Genomic DNA, 20,365 nt, shown 5'->3' with positions numbered 1-20,365 from the left:
CATACAGCCAAGACAGCTAATTGGAGGAAAGGCACACACCCCCCTCTCCTCATTGGCAAAGGAAGAAAGGAATGTGCAGATCTCTGCTCTTAGACAGCAAGCTGACTGCTAATCTATTTATAGCAACCTCCCTGACACACACTTCAGGCTCCCTTCTTGGAGGACTTGTCAAAAATTATCAGGCTGATAACAGAACAGAGCAGGAGACAGCTACAGGACTAAGTGCTTTGAGGAGAGAAAAGAAAACACAAAAGATATATGTGCCCAGCTCAAATTTCATGAATCGTGTTTACATCCAATTCAATATACAGTATAGTAGCTAGTGTGCTGCTGGACTAAAAAAGATCGCTGTAGTGTAGCTAGTCAGATAAATGTGTATTCCAACATACAGAAGCAAGGATCTATATTTCAAAACAGAATAGGTTATTCTCACACTGTGAGATTGTTAACTGATACATACAGGAATTAAAACTCCATCTCTAAGCTAATATTTTGCCCCCTTCAACCTATTCTCAATTTGCTCAAAACCCTTCAAACACTGTTTTATGGATCCACCATTAAATATCCCTAGCTAGCACCTCTTCTGGCTGCAGAGAGTGCTAAAAATCCAGCGCCAAAGTCTGTGTCTGCCAGTGTATGATCCCCTTGGGGTAATGTCATCATGCCACTTCTATCTACTGAACCCTGAGAGGACCCTGCCACTGGACAACCAATGAAATGTAGCAAGAAACATGAATTGAAGCTCCTTTTGCCCCTCTGACCCTGAGGCTGGGTTCACACCTATAAGAATTGGATGCAGGTTTCCCCAATTCGCATAGCAGGAGAATGTGACCGGCTCTCTTCAGAGCTGGTTCCCATATCTCCGGGGCAGTTGTGGAGCGCACTGCACAGAAACCCTGTGCGTCTTTGGCTCTGTTTCAGGGGTGAATTCAGGCACTGATTCGGCCCTGAACCGGAGAATGGGGACGCACAGTGTTCCTGTGCGATCCTCAGCCGGTTCCAGTGTGAAGCGAGCCTTACTGGGATAATAAAAAGTAGCCATTGTTGCCAAACAAGCTGCTGATAAGACCCCTGCAGACAATCGCACTGGAAGAAATACCATTAAAGGTCCAGTTAACATCTAGACCATATACATTGTTTCTATCACAAGCCCTGATGAAGGAGGAGTTTTTGGGCCCTCAAAAGGTTTTGGACTCTTTTGATTGTCCCCTCTTACTAAAACCGAGTCATATCTGGACCTTTTAGCAGTGTTATGAAGCTTCAATTCCCATTTTTTCTATATTACACCACAAGCCAAGGATTCTGTGGAAATCCCCTGGGCTGTAGAAGCCACCTGCCTGGAAAGAAGGTCACAGACGACATCAACATCTTTACAATAAGACTGAATAGCAATAGAAATATGATAAGCTCACAGGTCCAGCGCCATCCTTCCACTTTCCTTAATTAGCCAATGGAAAGTGTCCATGTCAACCAGGCTGTGATGTGTGTATCAGAAGAAAGGTCCAACCTCTCTGCAGTGGGAAAAATAGAGACTCAGGACCCATTGGGGGAGATTTTGTAAAACTAGAGAGTGCAAAATCTGGTGCAGCTCTGCACAGAAACTAATCAGCTTCTATTTATTTTTGTCAAAGCTTAATTGAACAAGCCGAAGTTAGAAGCTGATTGGCTACCGTGCAGAGCTGCACCAGAGTCTGAGTGCATCAGTTTTAATAGATCAGCCCCAGTGTTTCAGCTGACCATGGATTTGGTTAAAGCGGAACTAAAGGTATCACTTACTTACCATTCCAAATGGTCCCTTGTCAGCATCTTTTACTGTGTGCCAGTTTTTCGCCATCTTCATTGGCCAGCGAGGCATGACGTCACTCCTGTGCATGTGCAGAAGCTAGTCCTTCCAGCACACAAGGATCTGTAAGCTAAGCTGAGTATGTGCAGCTTTGTTTACAGTCCAGGGATCGCAGTGAGCAGGCACGACAGTGTATATTATTGCAGAGGAGGCATTGTAATAAAAAGCCTGCCTTCTCACAGTATGGAACAGCGGAACTTTAGTACTGTTTTAAGCAAAAGCAGAGAATTCTTTGCACTTTATATTACCTCATCAAACCCCATTTTGTCAGGATACTTTGGTAGAGGAGACACATATTGAGAAGAAATAAATGGATATCCTTCCACTGCAAGAAAGAAGAGAGGGAGTTATAGTTACAATATGGTTCCAGCATGCCCCCCCCTGTCTTAAAAGTGTATCTATAGCAAAAAGTGTTGTTTTTTTAATTGCTGTTTTTGTCTCTGCTAGGATAATTTACCCTCTCTATTGGTCCAGGTAACCTTCATCAGAAAAGGATGGGAAATCCAACTGTTGTCAGAAGAACGGGAATAGAGAGGAAATCTAATGGGGACACTTGTTCTGCTAACAATTAATAGGGAATGTCATATTACTTAAGAGAGATTTTCTCTTACTTCTTGTTGTGTTTCTAGGACAGGAAGTACTTTACTTTTACTTTAGTATTACTAAACCCAGGAGCCTGCATTCACTATATCTGGTCTCCCACAGTACACATAACATGGACATGCAATTATTTTAGTAAATATAAACTGCTAAGTATATAGCAGTCTTGTGACTTCTATCAGTGTCCAGACGAGCACTGATTTAAGCTTGTAGGAGGAGTTTTCTGACTGTCCTATGAGACTACATGACAGTGCTGATGGCCCCTTGCTGATCACATGCACCCTCCCAAGAAAAAAAAAAAAAAAAACCTCTTTAGCAATACACACCATACTGAGCATGTGCAGCCTGACTCCAAAGACTCTTGCCTCTTACACACGATCGGAATTTCCGACAACAAATGTTTGATGGGAGCTTGTTGTCGGAAATTCCGACCGTGTGTAGGCTCCATCGGACATTTTTTGTCGGAATTTCCGACAACAAAATTTGAATTTCCAACAACAAAATATATATATATCTATAGATATATATCTATAGATATATATATATAAAATAAATTTTTCTGCGTGGTTTAGATACACTTCAATGTCTTCCAGGTTATGGCTCACCCATGGATTCCAGTATCAGGTGGGCGAAATTCAGCTTGTCATCTTCAATTTCCTGATGCGGTAAAGCTGGGATGTTGACATAACCATAGCGGTGGTGGTTACATATGTAGCCCTGTACTCCTAAAAAAAACACAATGGTTAAGGTCTTTTAAAGAAAAACTGTACAGAAAGAAACATCTAGGACATCAGTGCTTCACTCATTCATGGGTATCTGGCAGTCATGCTGGTCCAATGGCTTCAACATTGAGTCAGAGGAAAAAGCATGCAGTTCCAAACTTCATGCTTGTTTGAGGGTCAAACTCTCACAAGGTTTTGAAAACAGGAACAGACAAGCAACTTGAATTTTCAGCTGCTGAATTATCATGCTGTTCCAATGGCTTTGATACTTTTTAGATCACTGACCAGAACAATATGGAGATCAAGACTCTGACTTTCTGTTTCAACAGTTTTTATTGTTTTAGGAAAACAAGTAAAGAAGATCATTTAATGGAGCAGCGAACAAGCCTTGCCTGCTCCAAGCATGTAACAGAGGAAACATATAAATGCAAGGAACACTCTGACTTTCTAATCTGCTTGCTTGTCCAATGTCAGTGACTCAAAAATTTTGAAGCTTCAGACAGCCAGGCAGTTGGCAATTGCAGAAAAGGCAGACGCTATATTTCTAGATAATCGAATTCTCAAATTTTCTAGAGAACAAGAGTGAGGTGGAACAAAAATAGTCAGCACATGACTTCACACACAAAAGTACATACTTGAAGCCAGGTTGGAAAAGGCGAACACAATGATGTCATCATAGGACCAGGTGTAATTAGGATGGGGAGGATAGAAGGCAAGTTTGTTGGTCTCTTCTTTACGAAGGTCCAGGAGGAAAGTAGAATGGACCATGGGCACTGGGAAACAGCCAGTTCTTTGCCGGTTTTTGGTTGGGAAGTAATCTGGTGTCCGGCGATAAAATCCCTTAAAACAAAATGCAGAATTTATACATCAGCTTAAAGGTAGCGAAACCAAGTCCAAAAATACGATCTGACTCCAGCAAAAACATTTTTTTTAGTTTTTAATAAAAAGAGGAAGGCAGTACAACCTCTGCCAGGTTATTACTGCTGCCTAGAGCTCTGTTGGGAAGATTGCTCTCACTTCCTGTCCCACAACGCCGTCACCAGCACAGCAAATGAGAAGAAATCTCCAACAGGGACCCATGCAGCAAGGAATAAAAACTTGACAAAAGGTTCTACATTTTTTAAAACTAAATAGAAAAAGATAATGGACTAAATTAACAATTTGAATTGAAAAATAATATTCCATTTGGAACCCACTTTCCACAGTTCAAATCCTTAATGAATGAGACCAAAGCCTAACCCATTAGACACAAGGTTGCTCATAAAGAACTTCTATTTTTGATGGTCATGCTACAATGCCAGATATTACCAGCAGATGGTGCAGTATGCATAATGTGTAACTACAACTAAATATGCTGGCAAAACCAAGAAGAGCATGGGGATCCCTTAAAGGAAACCTTTAGTGAGAAATATATTGGTAGACATTTCTGGTTTGTGAAATTTCACATTGCCTGGCTGTCGCTAGTTTCAATACTTCCTGAGTCACTAGAACAGAACTTATGATTGGCATGCTTAGTCAAAGGTAGTAAATTAAAAGGTACCAAGGTAATGGGGTCAACAGGACAGTCAGGAACTGAGAAATATTACTATTTTTTTTTTATTACGTGACAACACTCACTGTACAACATCTAATAAGGAGCAGTGTTGTCACTGTAGTGATGGCGTACCTTGGCACCCCAGATGTTTTGGAACTACATTTCCCATGATGCTCATGCACTCTGCAGTTTAGTGGAGCATCATGGGAAAAAGGTTTAACCCCCGTCAACAGCTGGGAAATGTAGTTGAGCATCATGGGAAATGTAGTGCCAAAACATCTGGGTTAGCCAAGGTTTGCCATCACTGCCCTAGGACAAAACTACAGAACAACTCCCCCTCTTCTTCATGGGAAGGAGGGGTTCTTTAGTTCACAGAACAAGTTGTGAATCATAACTGATAACAGTGTAGGACACTCAGAGAGCATAGAAAAGCTGGCCGAACATCGATCCATTTACAGGCAGGCTGGTTGCACAGAAGGTCGCTCTACCAATCGACTTCTGTACAACCACCCTGTCGGATTTTTCCCGATTGATCGGTGCTGCCGGCTACAGTCAGCAGCACTGATCAGTGTATTCTGATGGCGGGGAAGTCTCCCCGCTTTCAGAATAACTCAGCAGGAGGATTCCCTCATCCACACAGTGTGTGTGGATGGGGGAATCGAGTCATTTTTTATTTCGTTCAGCCCACCGGTTGAATAAAGAAAATGACTAATGTATGGGCTGCCTAAGTTACCAGCTTACTACATTTCTGCCAGATCAATAGGTATTTGTTATTAAAACAGATAACAAAATACTTTCAACAATATATTTAACCCCTTCATGCCCACCTCCAGCGCCACCTTTAAATAGTTTGCACACCCGGGGGGGGGGGGGGTTTGCAAGCTGGTTCCGTCACTTACCGATCTGTAGCCAGGACCGAGAACTATCTGAGACAGCTTGGTGTTTGAGCTGAGTGTGCGCAGGAAATGCACTCTCAGCACAAGAACAACAGCCCCCCAGCGATGCCTATATGCGGCGCATGAGCATTAAAGGCCACACATGTGTCAGGTGGTCGTAAAAATGAGGTCAACAGACCAAAAGGGGCGCAAATAGGAGAAATTCATTGTTAAGGTTATACATAACTTTGGGTCTCATGCACACTGAGTGTTTAGCCCTGATGCATGAGGCTCCAGCATTTAGGTGCAGGTGGAAGGTACAGGCGCACCATCCAGCCCCGCTGTCGGCAAACAGCAAGCAGTTTGTGTTCCTGGCATTGGTCCCTGAACTAATACTGCAATAAACACAAGTATGGCTCTGTACACCGTCTAGCCGAAGCAGCTGTCAGCCTCTCGGAGTCTGCCAGGCTTTGGTTTAGCGGGGCTGGTTGGAGCGCCTGTACCTTTAACCCAAATCAAATGTCAGAGCCTCGTCTACCAGGGCTAAACGCCCAACGTGCATGCAGCCGTAACTGGAAACCCCCTTTGTAGGAATTCAGCAGTTATTGTTTTACTACTTTCTATATGCCTCAACATCAGGTGTTACTGTTGGTACCTGTCATACCTGGGGTGTTATTTCGCACCAAAAGTTAGAGAACCCTGTCTGGGAGTCCAACATGGGGGCGACCAGGGTTTTATTCTCCGCCATAAGGAGCTGGATTGTTTGGTCGTTGGTCAGCACGTTATCTGCATCTGTAAACTGTAAAACAAATATCAATATGTATGTATCCAGACATTCTTTAAGCTTACCTCTGCCATATGTATATATCAAATTTAAAAGGTTAACGTTCCCTTTTAACCACTTGACCTCTGGAAGATTTACCCCCCCCACCTTCATGACCAGGCCACTTTTTGCGATATGGAACTTTTACTGACAATTGCACAGTCATGCAACACTGTAAACAAATAAAATTAATTTCATTATGTTTTCCACAAATAGAGCTTTCTTTTGGTGGTATTTGATCACCTATGCCTTTTTTATTTTTTGCGCTATAAACAAAAAAAAAAGCGTCAATAATAAAAAAAAAAAAGCTTTATTTTTTACTTTCTGCTATAAAACATCTTCAATAAAAAATATAGAAGATCAAACTTCTTCAAAAATTTAGGCCAATCTGTATTCTGCTACGTTTTTGGTAAACAAAAACCCAATAAGCGTATATTGATTGGCTTACGCAAACGTTATAGCGTTTATAAACTATGAGATATATACTGAAATTTGTATTTATCTATTTTTTATACTAGTAATGGCAGAGATTAACGACTTATAGCGGGACTGTGATATTGCGGCGGAGGATTGGACATCTAACACTTTTGACACTAATACAGTAATCAGTGCTAAAAATATGCACTGTTACTGAACTGACACTTGCTGGGAATGAGTTAAACATCAGGGGCGATCAAAGGGTTAACTGTGTGCCTAGCCAGTATTTGTGTTTTGTATGTGTGCTTCTTCTAGGGGAAGAGATGGATCTGAGTCCCTGCTTTGCAGTAACACTGAATCCATCCCTTCCCCCCCTATCAGAATGGAATTCTGCCTTGTCCACATAGACAGAGCTCCTTTCTGAGTCTCTGCCTGATGATCAGCGGGTGCCAGCGGACATCGAGTGCCCGGCACCCACATATCGGCTTCTGCTGTGGATAATCACAGCAGAAGCAGCCCGCCGGCGGCATGCACACACCCCCCGGCAGGCGGAAGTGCGGGATCATGTATATATACGTGATCCATTGCACAGCTGGCGTCCTGTAGCAGTAAAACTACAATAGGGCAGTCAGCAAGTGGTTAATTTGCTTTGAATGTATAGGCCGGAGTATGGCACACACTCATTGGTGTCCCTAGAAATCCCTTTCATATCATCACCCTCTTTCCGGGATCAGCCCAGTCTTACCAGGATGAAGTTGGCTTTGCTCTCCCTTGCGTAGTTTAAGGCCTTCTGACGCAGCTTCATAACGTGCTCATAGCGCTCTGCAGGCCAGTGCTTAGGGGTTGTCTCCTGAGCATACCACCTGCCAGGACAAAATACTACAATCAGCATAGAGATTCATTGTACAGGAAAGCGTCAGTCCTTCCTTCCAGGTGACAGGCGGAGAGGACAGGCAAGAGCAACAGACATGTCACCTGGGCATCCGCTGCGCCGTCCACTCCACGGAGTGATAGAATGGCCGCACCGCCTCCACCCAGTTCTGCAGAACATCGATGGTTGTGTCTTCATTGTGGTCACTGGCACACCTGAGGAACGACAGAACACAACAGTGAGACTTCACAAAACAAAAACAGGCTCACTTCCTGTTCCTTACTTCCTGTTCCTGTAATAACAGTGTCACCGGAACACATGAAGGGAATTTTCTCTCACTGGGACACAGTGGAAATATAAAGGCTTTTAGGGCTCATGCACATAGGCGTATATGGCTGTACAATGAAAAACACAGCTATATTTTGGCCCCTGGGAGCCACAAGTGTAGCCTACAGCTGCCTGTACAAGGGTAAACAGGAACGTAGGCCCTGGATACAGCCTGTCTGGGCCCAGGGCATACATTCATACACTGTGGTTATGCTAGGACTGGTGTATATACCCCTGTACAGCCATATCCTGTAATTCATTTGTACAGGTGGCCATATGATACATCTGGTGTCAAAACACAACTGTATTTTATGGTGTAAGGCCGTATACGCCCATGTGTATATGCATGTGAGGGGAGGTTAGAACCTCCATTAGCTTTATGTTGCTGTAGGAGTCCAGTCTGGAGAATTCCCCTCACTTCCTGTCTGAGAGAAAACATTGTCACCTGTAGGGCTGGGGAAAAAATTGATTTAAAAATCGATTTAAATCTTGAATTGAGTTGAAGGGTCAAACTGATTCAAAATTTAAGCAAATTGATTTTTTTTTTTTCACCGCGCCGGTCCTGAGGAGCTGCGGGCAGGAGTTTTTAGGCAAGGCCGCAGCTTCGGCCTAGTCCACGAGGCCGGACGCCGCAGACTAGGCCGAAGCCGCGGACTCACCTAAAGACTCCTGCGTGCAGCTCCCCAGGACCGGCGCGGTGTCAGCGCCAGTCCTGGAGAGCTGCAGGCAGGAGTTTTTAGGTGAGGCCGCGGCTTCGGCCTAGTCCGCGAGGCCGGACGCCGTGGACTAGGCCGAAGCCGCGGCCTCGCCTAAAAACTCCTGCCCGTAGCTCCTCAGGACCGGCGCGGTGAAAAAAAAAAATCTAAAAAAATCGATTTGCTTATATCACAGACATCAAAAAAACAGAAAAATTCTAATATTCCCCCTGTTCTGTCAGAATAGTGAAGCGGTCAGATTAGGTAAAGGAAGTAACGTTCCATCAGCTGCGCATGCATTCCACCGCTCCCAGGTTTGCTCATCTGACAGAACACCTGTAGTCAGATGAAGGCAGCAGCGGACATCTTACTACACCCAGCTATGTCTTGAATTTCACAGTCATTTTAGCAATAAAGTGAGCGTATAGAAATAAATATAGTGTGTTGACATTTGTGATGCTGTTTGGATGTTACATTTTGAAAGAAGCTGGATGCCAGCAATAGGAAGGTGGCGGAGGCCATGTTGGTACACCCCGCACTGCTCAGCGCTAAACCTTTAGGCTTTCAAAATTAAACATCCAAACAGCATCACAGATGTCAATATACAGTTGTGCTCATAAGTTTACATACCCTGGCAGAATTTATAAATTTTTGGCCATTTTTCAGAGAATATGAATGATAACACAAAAACATTTCTTTCACTCATGGTTAGTGTTTTACTGAAGCCATTTATTATCAATCAACGGTGTTTTACTCTGTTTAAATCATAATGACAAAAGAAACTACCTAAATAATCCTGATGAAAAGTTTACATACCCTGGTGATTTTGGCCTGATAACATGCACACAAGTTGACACAAAGGGGTTTGAATGGCTATTAAAGGTAACCATCCTCACCTGTGATCTGTTTGCTTGTAATTAGTGTGTGTGTATAAAAGCTCAATGAGTTTCTGGACTCCTGACAGACCCTTGCATCTTTCATCCAGTGCTGCACTGACGTTTCTAGATTCTGAGTCATGGGGAAAGCAAAAGAATTGTCAAAGGATCTCCGGGAAAAGGTAGTTGAACCGTATAAAACAGGAAAAGGATATAAAAATATATCCAGGAAATTGAGAATGCCAATCAGCAGTGTTCAAACTCTAATCAAGAAGTGGAAAATGAGGGGTTCTGTTGAAACCAAACCACTGTCAGGTAGACCAACTAAAATTTCACCCACAACTGCCAAGACAATTGTTTGGGATGCAAAGAAAAACCCACAAATAACTTCGGGTGAAATACAGGGCTCTCTGAAAACATGTGGTGTGGCTGTTTCAAGATGCATAAGGAGGCACTTGAAGAAAGATGGACTGCATGGTCGAGTCGCCAGAAGAAAGCCATTACTACGCAAATGCCACAAAGTATCCCGATTATAATACACCAAACAGCATAGAGACAAGCCTCAAACCTTCTGGCACAAAGTCATTTGGAGTGATGAGACTGAAATTGAGCTTTTTGGCCACAGCTATAAATGTTACATTTGGAGAGGAGTCAACAAGGCCTATGATGAAAGGTACACCATTCCTACTGTGAAACACGGAGGTGGATAGCTGATGTTTTGGGGATGTGTGAGCTACAAAGGCACAGGAAATTTGGTCAAAATTGATGGCAAGATGAATGCAGTATGTTATCAAAAAATACTGGCCATCTCAGTCTCCTGACCTCAATATCATTGAGCCACTCTGGGGAGATCTCAATCGTCCAGTTCATGCAAGACAGCCCAAGAATTTACAGGAACTGGAGGCTTTTTGCCAAGAGGAATGGGCAGCTTTACCATCTGAGAAGATAAAGAGCCTCATCCACAAATACCACAAAAGACTTCAAGCTGTCATTGATGTTAAAGGGGGCAATACACGATATTAAGAACTGGGGTATGTAAACTTTTGATCAGGGTCATTTGGGTAGTTTTCTGTTGTGATTATGATTTAAACATAGTAAACACAGTTGATTGATAATAAATGGCTTCAGCCAAAAACTAACCATGAGTGAAAGAAAAGTTTTGTATATCATTCATATTCTCTGAAAAATGACCAAGAAATCATAAATTCTGCCAGGGTATGTAAACTTATGAGCACAACTAATATATATATATATATACTCACTTTATTGCTAAAATTATTCAGAAATTCAAGACGTAGCTGGGTGTAGTAAGATGTCCGCTGCCTTCTTCTGACTACAGGTCTTCTGTCAGATGAGCAAACCTGGTAGCAGTGGAACGCATGCGCAGCTGATGGAACGTCACTTCCATTACATAATCTGATGGGTTCGCTAATCTGATAGAACACGCCTAAAAATACAGGTTTTGGCAAGAGACCAACTTTTAAATCTAATCCTTCCAGTGTACAATGCTTTCATCAATATTGGTAAAATAAAAAAATATATAAAAATAAAACGCTAAGGGTCCATTCACACAGATGCAGTGGGATGTGTTTTTGCCCAAAATCCAAGTTATCCTATGTACAGCGAGCTGCATTTTTCCATACCACAAACAAATGGAAACGCCTGGAAATACACTGCGACTCAGTCACTCAGCCCACATAAAAGCTCAAAGCAGAAAGAGACCTCAAAGGAAATCTAAGCAAACACTTAGGAAAAACGCACTGCAAACGCATGTAAATGTGTGTAAAAACAAGTGTCAAATGCAAGTCAACGTCAATGCATCTGTAAATACGTGCAGTTTCTGGTGTGAACGGGTCCTAAAAGACGGCACGCACCTCCTACAGTGTACATGGTATGTATAGAGCATTCTTCTCTGTCATCTTATTAGCCTCCCTGACACACTGAGCCTCAGAGCAATTCCAAGTCCCACGACCTGTCTATACTTGCTGTCTATGTCCCTGTGTGCCATACCTGACCAGAAGGCAAGTTTGTCAGTGTCTGCCATATACAGGCTGTGGTGAAATTATCCTGTGTGGGGAATGGTGAAGGGGGGTGACATTCGATTTTGAGGTTCGCTGGAAGATCGCTCTCAGCAGAAAAGAAAGAATTTATATCACTTCTCATACATGACCTGCAATGTGTCGGGTACAAGTGCTGCTTTGGATACCGCTACAATTATTGGGAGATCACACATTACACAGATGACTATTCTGTCCTCAGCCACCATTAGGGCTTATTCACAGATGTGGTTGGAGAGGGTGTTTAAAATAGGTGGCTAAGCCACAATTTTACTGCCCCCTCTTATAGGCAGATTCTGGCCACCCACAGACATCCATAGGAAAATGTGTCCTGTGGGTCAGCTTCAAGTGTAATCATGACTGTTACCCTGATGTGTTATGTGGACTGGTGAGGATGGATCACTACCTCCCACCAAAAGACCACTGAAGCTTCTCATCTACCCCCCCCAAATTTTTCATCCCACCAGAAGACCATTGACAGCTTCTCATCTATTCCCCCCCCCCCAATTATTCATCCACCAAAAGAACACTGACAGCTTCTCATCTATCCCCCCAAATTATTCATCCCAGCAGAAGACCACTGACAGCTTCTCATCTATTCACCCCCCCCCAAATTATTCATCCCACCAGAAGACCACTGAAGCTTCTCATCTATTCCCCCCCCCCCAATTATCCATCCCACCAGAAGACCATTGACAGCTTCTCATCTATTCCCCCCCCCCCCAATTATTCATCCACCAAAAGACCACTGACAGCTTCTCATCTATCCCCCCAAATTATTCATCCCAGCAGAAGACCACTGACAGCTTCTCATCTATTCACCCCCCCCCCAAATTATTCATCCCACCAGAAGACCACTGAAGCTTCTCATCTATTCCCCCCCCCCCCCCCAATTATCCATCCCACCAGAAGACCATTGACAGCTTCTCATCTATTCCCCCCCCCCAATTATCCATCCCACCAGAAGACCACTGAAGCTTCTCATCTATTCCCCCCCCCCCCCCAATTATCCATCCCACCAGAAGACCATTGACAGCTTCTCATCTATCCCCCCCCCCCCAATTATTCATCCACCAAAAGACCACTGACAGCTTCTCATCTATTCACCCCCCCCCCACACACACATTATTCATCCCACCAGAAGACCACTGAAGCTTCTCATCTATTCACCCCCCAATTATCCATCCCACCAGAAGACCATTGACAGCTTCTCATCTATTCCCCCCCCCCCCCAATTATCCATCCCACCAGAAGACCACTGAAGCTTCTCATCTATTTCCCCCCCCCCCCAATTATTCATCCACCAAAAGACCACTGACAGCTTCTCATCTATTCACCCCCCCACACACACATTATTCATCCCACCAGTAGACCACTGAAGCTTCTCATCTATTCACCCCCCCCCCCCCAATTATCCATCCCACCAGAAGACCATTGACAGCTTCTCATCTATTCCCCGTCCCCCCCCAATTATCCATCCCACCAGAAGACCACTGAAGCTTCTCATCTACCCCCCCCCCCAATTATTCATCCACCAAAAGTCCACTGACAGCTTCTCATCTATTCCCCTCCAATTATTTATCCACCAGAAGATCACTGACAGTTTCTCATCTATTCCCCCCCCCAATTATTCATCCACCAAAAGACCACTGACAGCTTCTCATCTATTCACCCCCCCCCCCCACACACATTATTCATCCCACCAGTAGACCACTGAAGCTTCTCATCTATTTACCCCCCCCCCCAATTATCCATCCCACCAGAAGACCATTGACAGCTTCTCATCTATTCCCCCCCCCCCCCCCAATTATCCATCCCACCAGAAGACCACTGAAGCTTCTCATCTATTCCCCCCCCCCCCCCAATTATTCATCCACCAAAAGACCACTGACAGCTTCTCATCTATTCACCCCCCCACACACACATTATTCATCCCACCAGTAGACCACTGAAGCTTCTCATCTATTCACCCCCCCCCCCCAATTATCCATCCCACCAGAAGACCATTGACAGCTTCTCATCTATTCCCCCCCCCCCAATTATCCATCCCACCAGAAGACCACTGAAGCTTCTCATCTACCCCCCCCCCCCAATTATTCATCCACCAAAAGTCCACTGACAGCTTCTCATCTATTCCCCTCCAATTATTTATCCACCAGAAGATCACTGACAGTTTCTCATCTATTCCCCCCCCCCCCAATTATTCATCCACCAAAAGACCACTGACAGCTTCTCATCTATTCACCCCCCCCCCACACACACATTATTCATCCCACCAGAAGACCACTGAAGCTTCTCATCTATTCACCCCCCCAATTATCCATCCCACCAGAAGACCATTGACAGCTTCTCATCTATTCCCCCCCCCCCAATTATCCATCCCACCAGAAGACCACTGAAGCTTCTCATCTATTCCCCCCCCCCCCCCAATTATTCATCCACCAAAAGACCACTGACAGCTTCTCATCTATTCACCCCCCCACACACACATTATTCATCCCACCAGTAGACCACTGAAGCTTCTCATCTATTCACCCCCCCCCAATTATCCATCCCACCAGAAGACCACTGAAGCTTCTCATCTATTCCCCCCCCCCCCCAATTATTCATCCACCAAAAGACCACTGACAGCTTCTCATCTATTCACCCCCCCCACACACACATTATTCATCCCACCAGTAGACCACTGAAGCTTCTCATCTATTCACCCCCCCCCCCCAATTATCCATCCCACCAGAAGACCACTGAAGCTTCTCATCTATTCCCCCCCCCCAATTATTCATCCACCAAAAGACCACTGAAGCTTCTCATCTATTCACCCCCCCCCCAATTATCCATCCCACCAGAAGACCATTGACAGCTTCTCATCTATTCCCCCCCCCCCCCAATTATCCATCCCACCAGAAGACCACTGAAGCTTCTCATCTACCCCCCCCCCCCAATTATTCATCCACCAAAAGTCCACTGACAGCTTCTCATCTATTCCCCTCCAATTATTTATCCACCAGAAGATCTATCCCACTATCCCCCCCCCCCCCCCCAATTATTCATCCACCAAAAGACCACTGACAGCTTCTCATCTATTCACCCCCCCCCACACACATTATTCATCCCACCAGAAGACCACTGAAGCTTCTCATCTATTCACCCCCCCAATTATCCATCCCACCAGAAGACCATTGACAGCTTCTCATCTATTCCCCCCCCCCCAATTATCCATCCCACCAGAAGACCACTGAAGCTTCTCATCTATTCCCCCCCCCCCAATTATTCATCCACCAAAAGACCACTGACAGCTTCTCATCTATTCACCCCCCCCACACACACATTATTCATCCCACCAGTAGACCACTGAAGCTTCTCATCTATCCCCCCCCCAATTATCCATCCCACCAGAAGACCACTGAAGCTTCTCATCTACCCCCCCCCCCCCAATTATTCATCCACCAAAAGTCCACTGACAGCTCCTCATCTATTCCCCTCCAATTATTTATCCACCAGAAGATCACTGACAGCTTCTCATCTATTCACCCCCCCCCCCCCACACACATTATTCATCCCACCAGTAGACCACTGAAGCTTCTCATCTATTCACCCCCCCCCCCCAATTATCCATCCCACCAGAAGACCACTGAAGCTTCTCATCTATTCCCCCCCCCCCCAATTATCCATCCCACCAGAAGACCATTGACAGCTTCTCATCTATTCCCCCCCCCCCCCAATTATCCATCCCACCAGAAGACCACTGAAGCTTCTCATCTACCCCCCCCCCCCCAATTATTCATCCGCCAAAAGTCCACTGACAGCTTCTCATCTATTCCCCTCCAATTATTTATCCACCAGAAGATCACTGACAGTTTCTCATCTATTCTCCCCCCCCCCCCCAGGTGTACCTTATAACCCCTCCCTCACTTCCTACAACCTTCAACTTATGACCCCTCCCCCACTTTATATCTCCCCCCAGGGTACAACCAATCCCCCCACAGCATGCAGCATCCCCCACAGGGTAGAACTTTTCTCCCCACTTGATAAAGCCCCCCCCCCCCCCTATGCACACAGCCCCTCACCATATAGAGATCCTCTCCTTGGGGTAGTCCAGTCTCTCTAGCGCCCCCAGGCTGTAGGGCAGAGCATGCGCCGCATTCCGGGCGAGGAGGGCGATGACCAGGGAGGGATGGGAAGGATCGGCGGCCAGCAGCGGGCCGGGAAGGAGGAGAAGAAGAAGCAGGAGAGCGGAGGAGGCCATCCGTGTACACCGGGAGGGACGTGTCAGAGGAGGGAGGAGGAGGGACGTGTGATCGGGAGGAGGGGAGAGCACAGCCCCGTCCATCCATCCATCCACCCTGGGAGGGGAGAGCACAGCCCCGTCCATCCATCCATCCACCCTGGGAGGGGAGAGCACAGCCCCGTCCATCCATCCATCCACCCTGGGAGGGGAGAGCACAGCCCCGTCCATCCATCCATCCACCCTGGGAGGGGAGAGCACAGCCCCGTCCATCCATCCATCCCCCTGTATTGGCCTCTAGGGGAGGCTGACTGCTGCACAGGCTCTTTGTCATGTGGACCTCTGTAGGTCGGAGGACTCTGGGCTGTGATCACATGGGATGGAGGAGAATGCCAGCTACACACATTGGCTGAACTCCTCCAAAATAAAGTCACTCCAAAGGCAGATCTCCTTGGGGAGAACCCCTCTGTCTGTGGGGGTGTCCCCCCTCCCCCTCCTCTGTTTATCATGGTGATGACTTCTCCCCAAAATATATGCAGAAATCCTCCAATGGGGACACGTGTCCCGGTGACAACAGTTTAAAGTGACGGTTCATCTTTACATCACCTTTCCTCCAAAAAGAAAGTCCTATCCATCAACCACTAAGGGTCATTTTTTTGCTATTTATCACTGCACTACTTTACCACTTCAGCCCCAGAAGATTTACCCCCCCCCTTCGCGATCAGGCCATTTTTTGCAATACGGCCCTGCATGACTTTAACCACTTGCCTACCGGGCACTTACACCCCCCCTCCTGCCCAGGCCATTTTTCAGCGCTGTCACACTTTGATTGACAATTGCGCGGTCATGCAACACTGTACTCAGATGACATTTTTATCATTTTCGTCACACAAATAGAGCTTTCTTTTAGTGGTATTTATTCACTGCTGAGTTTTTTATTTTTTACTAAAAAAAAAAAAAGACCAAAAAAAATTTGAAAAACATTTTTTTTTTACTTAGTCTGTCAGTAAATTTTGTAATTAAGTAATTTTTCTCCTTCACTGATGTGCGCTGATGAGGCGGCACTGATGGGCACTGATGAGGTGGCAATGATAGGCTGAACTGGTGGGCATTGATGAGATGGCACTTATAGGCACTGACAGGTCACACTGATGGGTACTAATAGGTTTCACTGATAGGCTGCACTGCTGGGCACTGATAAGCAGCACTGATAGGTGGCACAGATAGGCGGTACTGATGGGCATTGATGGGTGGCACTAATGGGCATTGATGGACAGCAGTGATGGGCAGCACTGATAGCCAGCATAGACTGGCATCACTAATGGGCACTGATTGGTGGCACTTGTGGCCAGTGGTGGGCACTCATTGCTGGCACTGATTTGTGGCACTGGTGTCACTATTGTAATCAGGGCACTGATGATCAGTGCCCTGATTACATGTGTAGATGTCTCCTGTGAGGAGATGCCGCTGATCAGCTCTCCTCACCACACACACTGTCAGTGTGAGGCGAGGAACGCCGATTACCGGCATCTCCGTGTTTACATGTGACCGGCTGTGATTGGACACAGCCGATCACATGGTTAAAGAGCCACGGACGCGGCTCTTTACAGAGATCGGGGTCATGCCGTTTCCTAGCAACACGGTGCGGCCGCGATCGGCATCCTGCAGGCGCGCGAGAGTGGCCATTCTGGGACCCCGTCATATGACGGCGTCCCGAAACGAGAGCCGCACCACCCCGCCGTCATTTGACGGCGGGCGGCAACTAGTTAACTGACAATCGCGCGGTCCTGCAACGCTGCACCCAAATAAATTGTATGTCCTGTTCCCCCACAAATAGAGTTTTCTTTTGGTGGTAATTGATCACCTCTGCGGCTTTTAGTTTTTGCGCTATAAACAAAAAAGTTGCGTCAATTTTGAAAAAAAATATATATATTTTACATTCTGCTATAAAACATTCCCAATAAAAAAAAAATGTAAAAAAATCAAATTTCTTCATCAATTTAGGCCATTATGTATTCTGCTACATATTTTTGGTAAAAATCCCACTAAGCGTATATTGATTGGTTTGCGCAAAAGTTATAGCTACAAACTATGGGATAGATTTATGGACTTTTTATTTATTTTTATTTATTTTACTTGTAATCGTGGCGATCAGCGATTTTTAGTGGGACTGCGACATTGCGGCAGACAAATTGGACACCTGACCGACACTTTTGACACTTTACTGGGGACCATCAACACCAATACAGAGATCAGTGCTAAAAAAATATGCACTGTCACTGTATAAATGACACTGGCAGGGAAGGCGTTAACATCAGGGGCGATCAAAGGGTTAAATGTTTTCCCTGGAAGTGTATTCTAACTGTGTGGGGAATGGTTTAACTGGAGGAAGACAGAAATCTGTGTATGTTTAGCAGAAACACAAGATCTCTGTCTTCCTTACTAGCAGAATGGCGATCTGCCTTGTTTACATGGGCAGACCGCCGTTCTGCCTTTCTCAGAACGATCGCCGGGTATTCCCGCCTGACCCGCTGATTGGCTCTTGCTGGGTCCAATCACAGCAGGAGCAGGGCTCCGGTAGCGCATGCACACGCTCCAGAGCCAAAGAACAAAATCACATACAGGTACGTGATTTTGCGTTTAAGGACCCCCCCCCCCCACCACAGTATATGTACGTGGGGCGGTCCTTAAGCGGTTAACTTGCAATTGCGCGGTCATGTGACGCTGTACCCAAATGAAATTGATATAATTTTTCATCATGTAGATAGAACTTTCTTTTGGTGATATTTGATCACTGCTGGGTTTTTTATTTTTTGCACAACAAACAAAAAAGTCCAAACATTTTGAAAAAAGAAACAATATTTTTTACTTTTTGCTATAAAATATCCAATAAACTTTCAAATAAATAAATACATTTTAATACAAATCTAATTTCTTCTTAAATGTTACAAAATCTGATTGAAAAAAGTCCATCCAGTTCTACCAATAATGTTGGCCAAAATGTATTCTTCTACATGGTTTTGATTAACCACTTCAGCCCTGGGAAGTTTTACCCCTTTCATGACCAGGCCATTTTTACGATACGGCACTGCGTTGCTTTAACTGACAATTGCGCGGTCATGCGATGCTGTACACAAATAAAATTGATGTCCTTTTTTTCCCACAAATAGAGCTTTTGTTTGGAGGTATTTGATCACCTCTGCGGTTTTCATTTTTTGCGCTATAAACAAAACAATGACTGACAATTTTGAAAAAAACCCCAATATTTTTGACTTTTTGCTATAAAACATCAAAAAAATAAAAAAATCTAGGGGCGTGGCTTAGCAATGGCCGAGTGAGGAAGCATTTCTGGAGAACTCCTGGCTAGACCCCTCTCTGACCTGCAATCCGACGGTAAATACAAGGTATGATATCGTCCAAAAGGTACAGGACACGCTCATCAACCGGTGGCTCCAGACATCCTACCCTCCAGAGCGGTATCAAGCGCTATTTCAGGGACTCTCAGCCGACCTCCCCAGGCGCCATATCAGCAGCTCCACGTGTGAACCCTAGGACAGAGGAGGCCGCGCTGAACCCATCAACTGATCCCGCTACCTTTACAGTCCGGGAGTTGTCTCCAACGACATCAGCGGAACCCCGAGAGGAAATGGCTGGTTCATCCCAAGGCCTAGGTGGCATCCCGGAGTATATTAAAAGCCCTCCCCACTAAAGCTGACATTGAGGCCTTGCCCTCGCGGTCGGACATGGAGTCCCTAATCCTGCGTGTGGAAGAGGCACACGCGCGGGACATTCAGGAGCTGAAAACGGGGATTCAAGACCTTACAGAAAGAGCTGACAAAAGTGACCTGACAATTTCATCACTTACACAGCGGGTCACAGCCTTGGAACGCTCGCAGGAGACAAAGGCCTCTCAGGCTACCGACATGCAGTTACACATAGAAGATTTGGAGGACCGCAGCCGCCGCAACAACTTGCGGCTGCGGGGTATTCCAGAAGCAACAGGGTCGGAAGATCTGGCGGCCTCGGTTACAGCAATCTTCCACAAGGTCCTGGGGACCCCCCCACCGCAATTAGAGTTAGACCGGGTACACAGAACTCTAGGACCCAGATCAACGGACCCCGACAGGCCAAGAGACGTACTCTGCAGGATCCATAGATACATGCAGAAAGAACTGATCCTCCGCAAAGCATGGGAACAGGGCGAGGTAGAGTTTGATGGAGCCATAATTAAAATACTGCCTGACCTATCGAGAGCCACACTGCAACGGAGAGCACTACTGAGACCGGCGCTAGAACTGGCAAGACAACAGGGATGTACATACCGCTGGGGATACCCCTTGGCGGTAACATTCCGAAATGGTACATCCTCGTTTACCCTGCGCTCACCTACGAAACTGCCAGCCTTCTTCGAATACCTGGATGTAGAACCGATTCTAGTTCCGGACTGGCTAGCCTTCATCCCCAGGATGTCGAATCGATCGGGACCCAACATCCACAGAAA

The 20,365-nt window shown here is 45.7% G+C and overlaps 1 protein-coding gene across 2 annotated transcripts in view; it reads right to left on the bottom strand.

The window, feature by feature from the left end:
* Window positions 1-20,365, bottom strand: part of CERCAM (cerebral endothelial cell adhesion molecule) — a 112,624-nt gene that overhangs the window by 19,073 nt on the left and 73,186 nt on the right. The window contains exons 1-7 of one of the 2 annotated variants that reach the window (XM_073600443.1): window positions 15,707-16,141; window positions 7,790-7,900; window positions 7,560-7,677; window positions 6,239-6,373; window positions 3,801-4,005; window positions 3,049-3,168; window positions 2,092-2,168 (exon numbers count right to left, since the gene is read on the bottom strand). In XM_073600443.1, the coding sequence (XP_073456544.1) occupies window positions 2,092-2,168; window positions 3,049-3,168; window positions 3,801-4,005; window positions 6,239-6,373; window positions 7,560-7,677; window positions 7,790-7,900; window positions 15,707-16,137 (1,197 nt within the window). In that variant the 5' untranslated portion in view covers window positions 16,138-16,141. Of the gene's footprint in view, window positions 1-2,091; window positions 2,169-3,048; window positions 3,169-3,800; window positions 4,006-6,238; window positions 6,374-7,559; window positions 7,678-7,789; window positions 7,901-15,706; window positions 16,142-20,365 lie in introns of those variants that run through there. The other variant, XM_073600444.1, reaches the window with a different exon arrangement.

Source organism: Aquarana catesbeiana, linkage group LG09, assembly GCF_042186555.1.
Source record: "Aquarana catesbeiana isolate 2022-GZ linkage group LG09, ASM4218655v1, whole genome shotgun sequence".
NCBI classification, from domain to species: Eukaryota; Metazoa; Chordata; class Amphibia; order Anura; family Ranidae; genus Aquarana; species Aquarana catesbeiana.
Note: the sequence above shows the minus strand (reverse complement) of the source record. Positions and strands in the feature narration are given on the sequence as shown.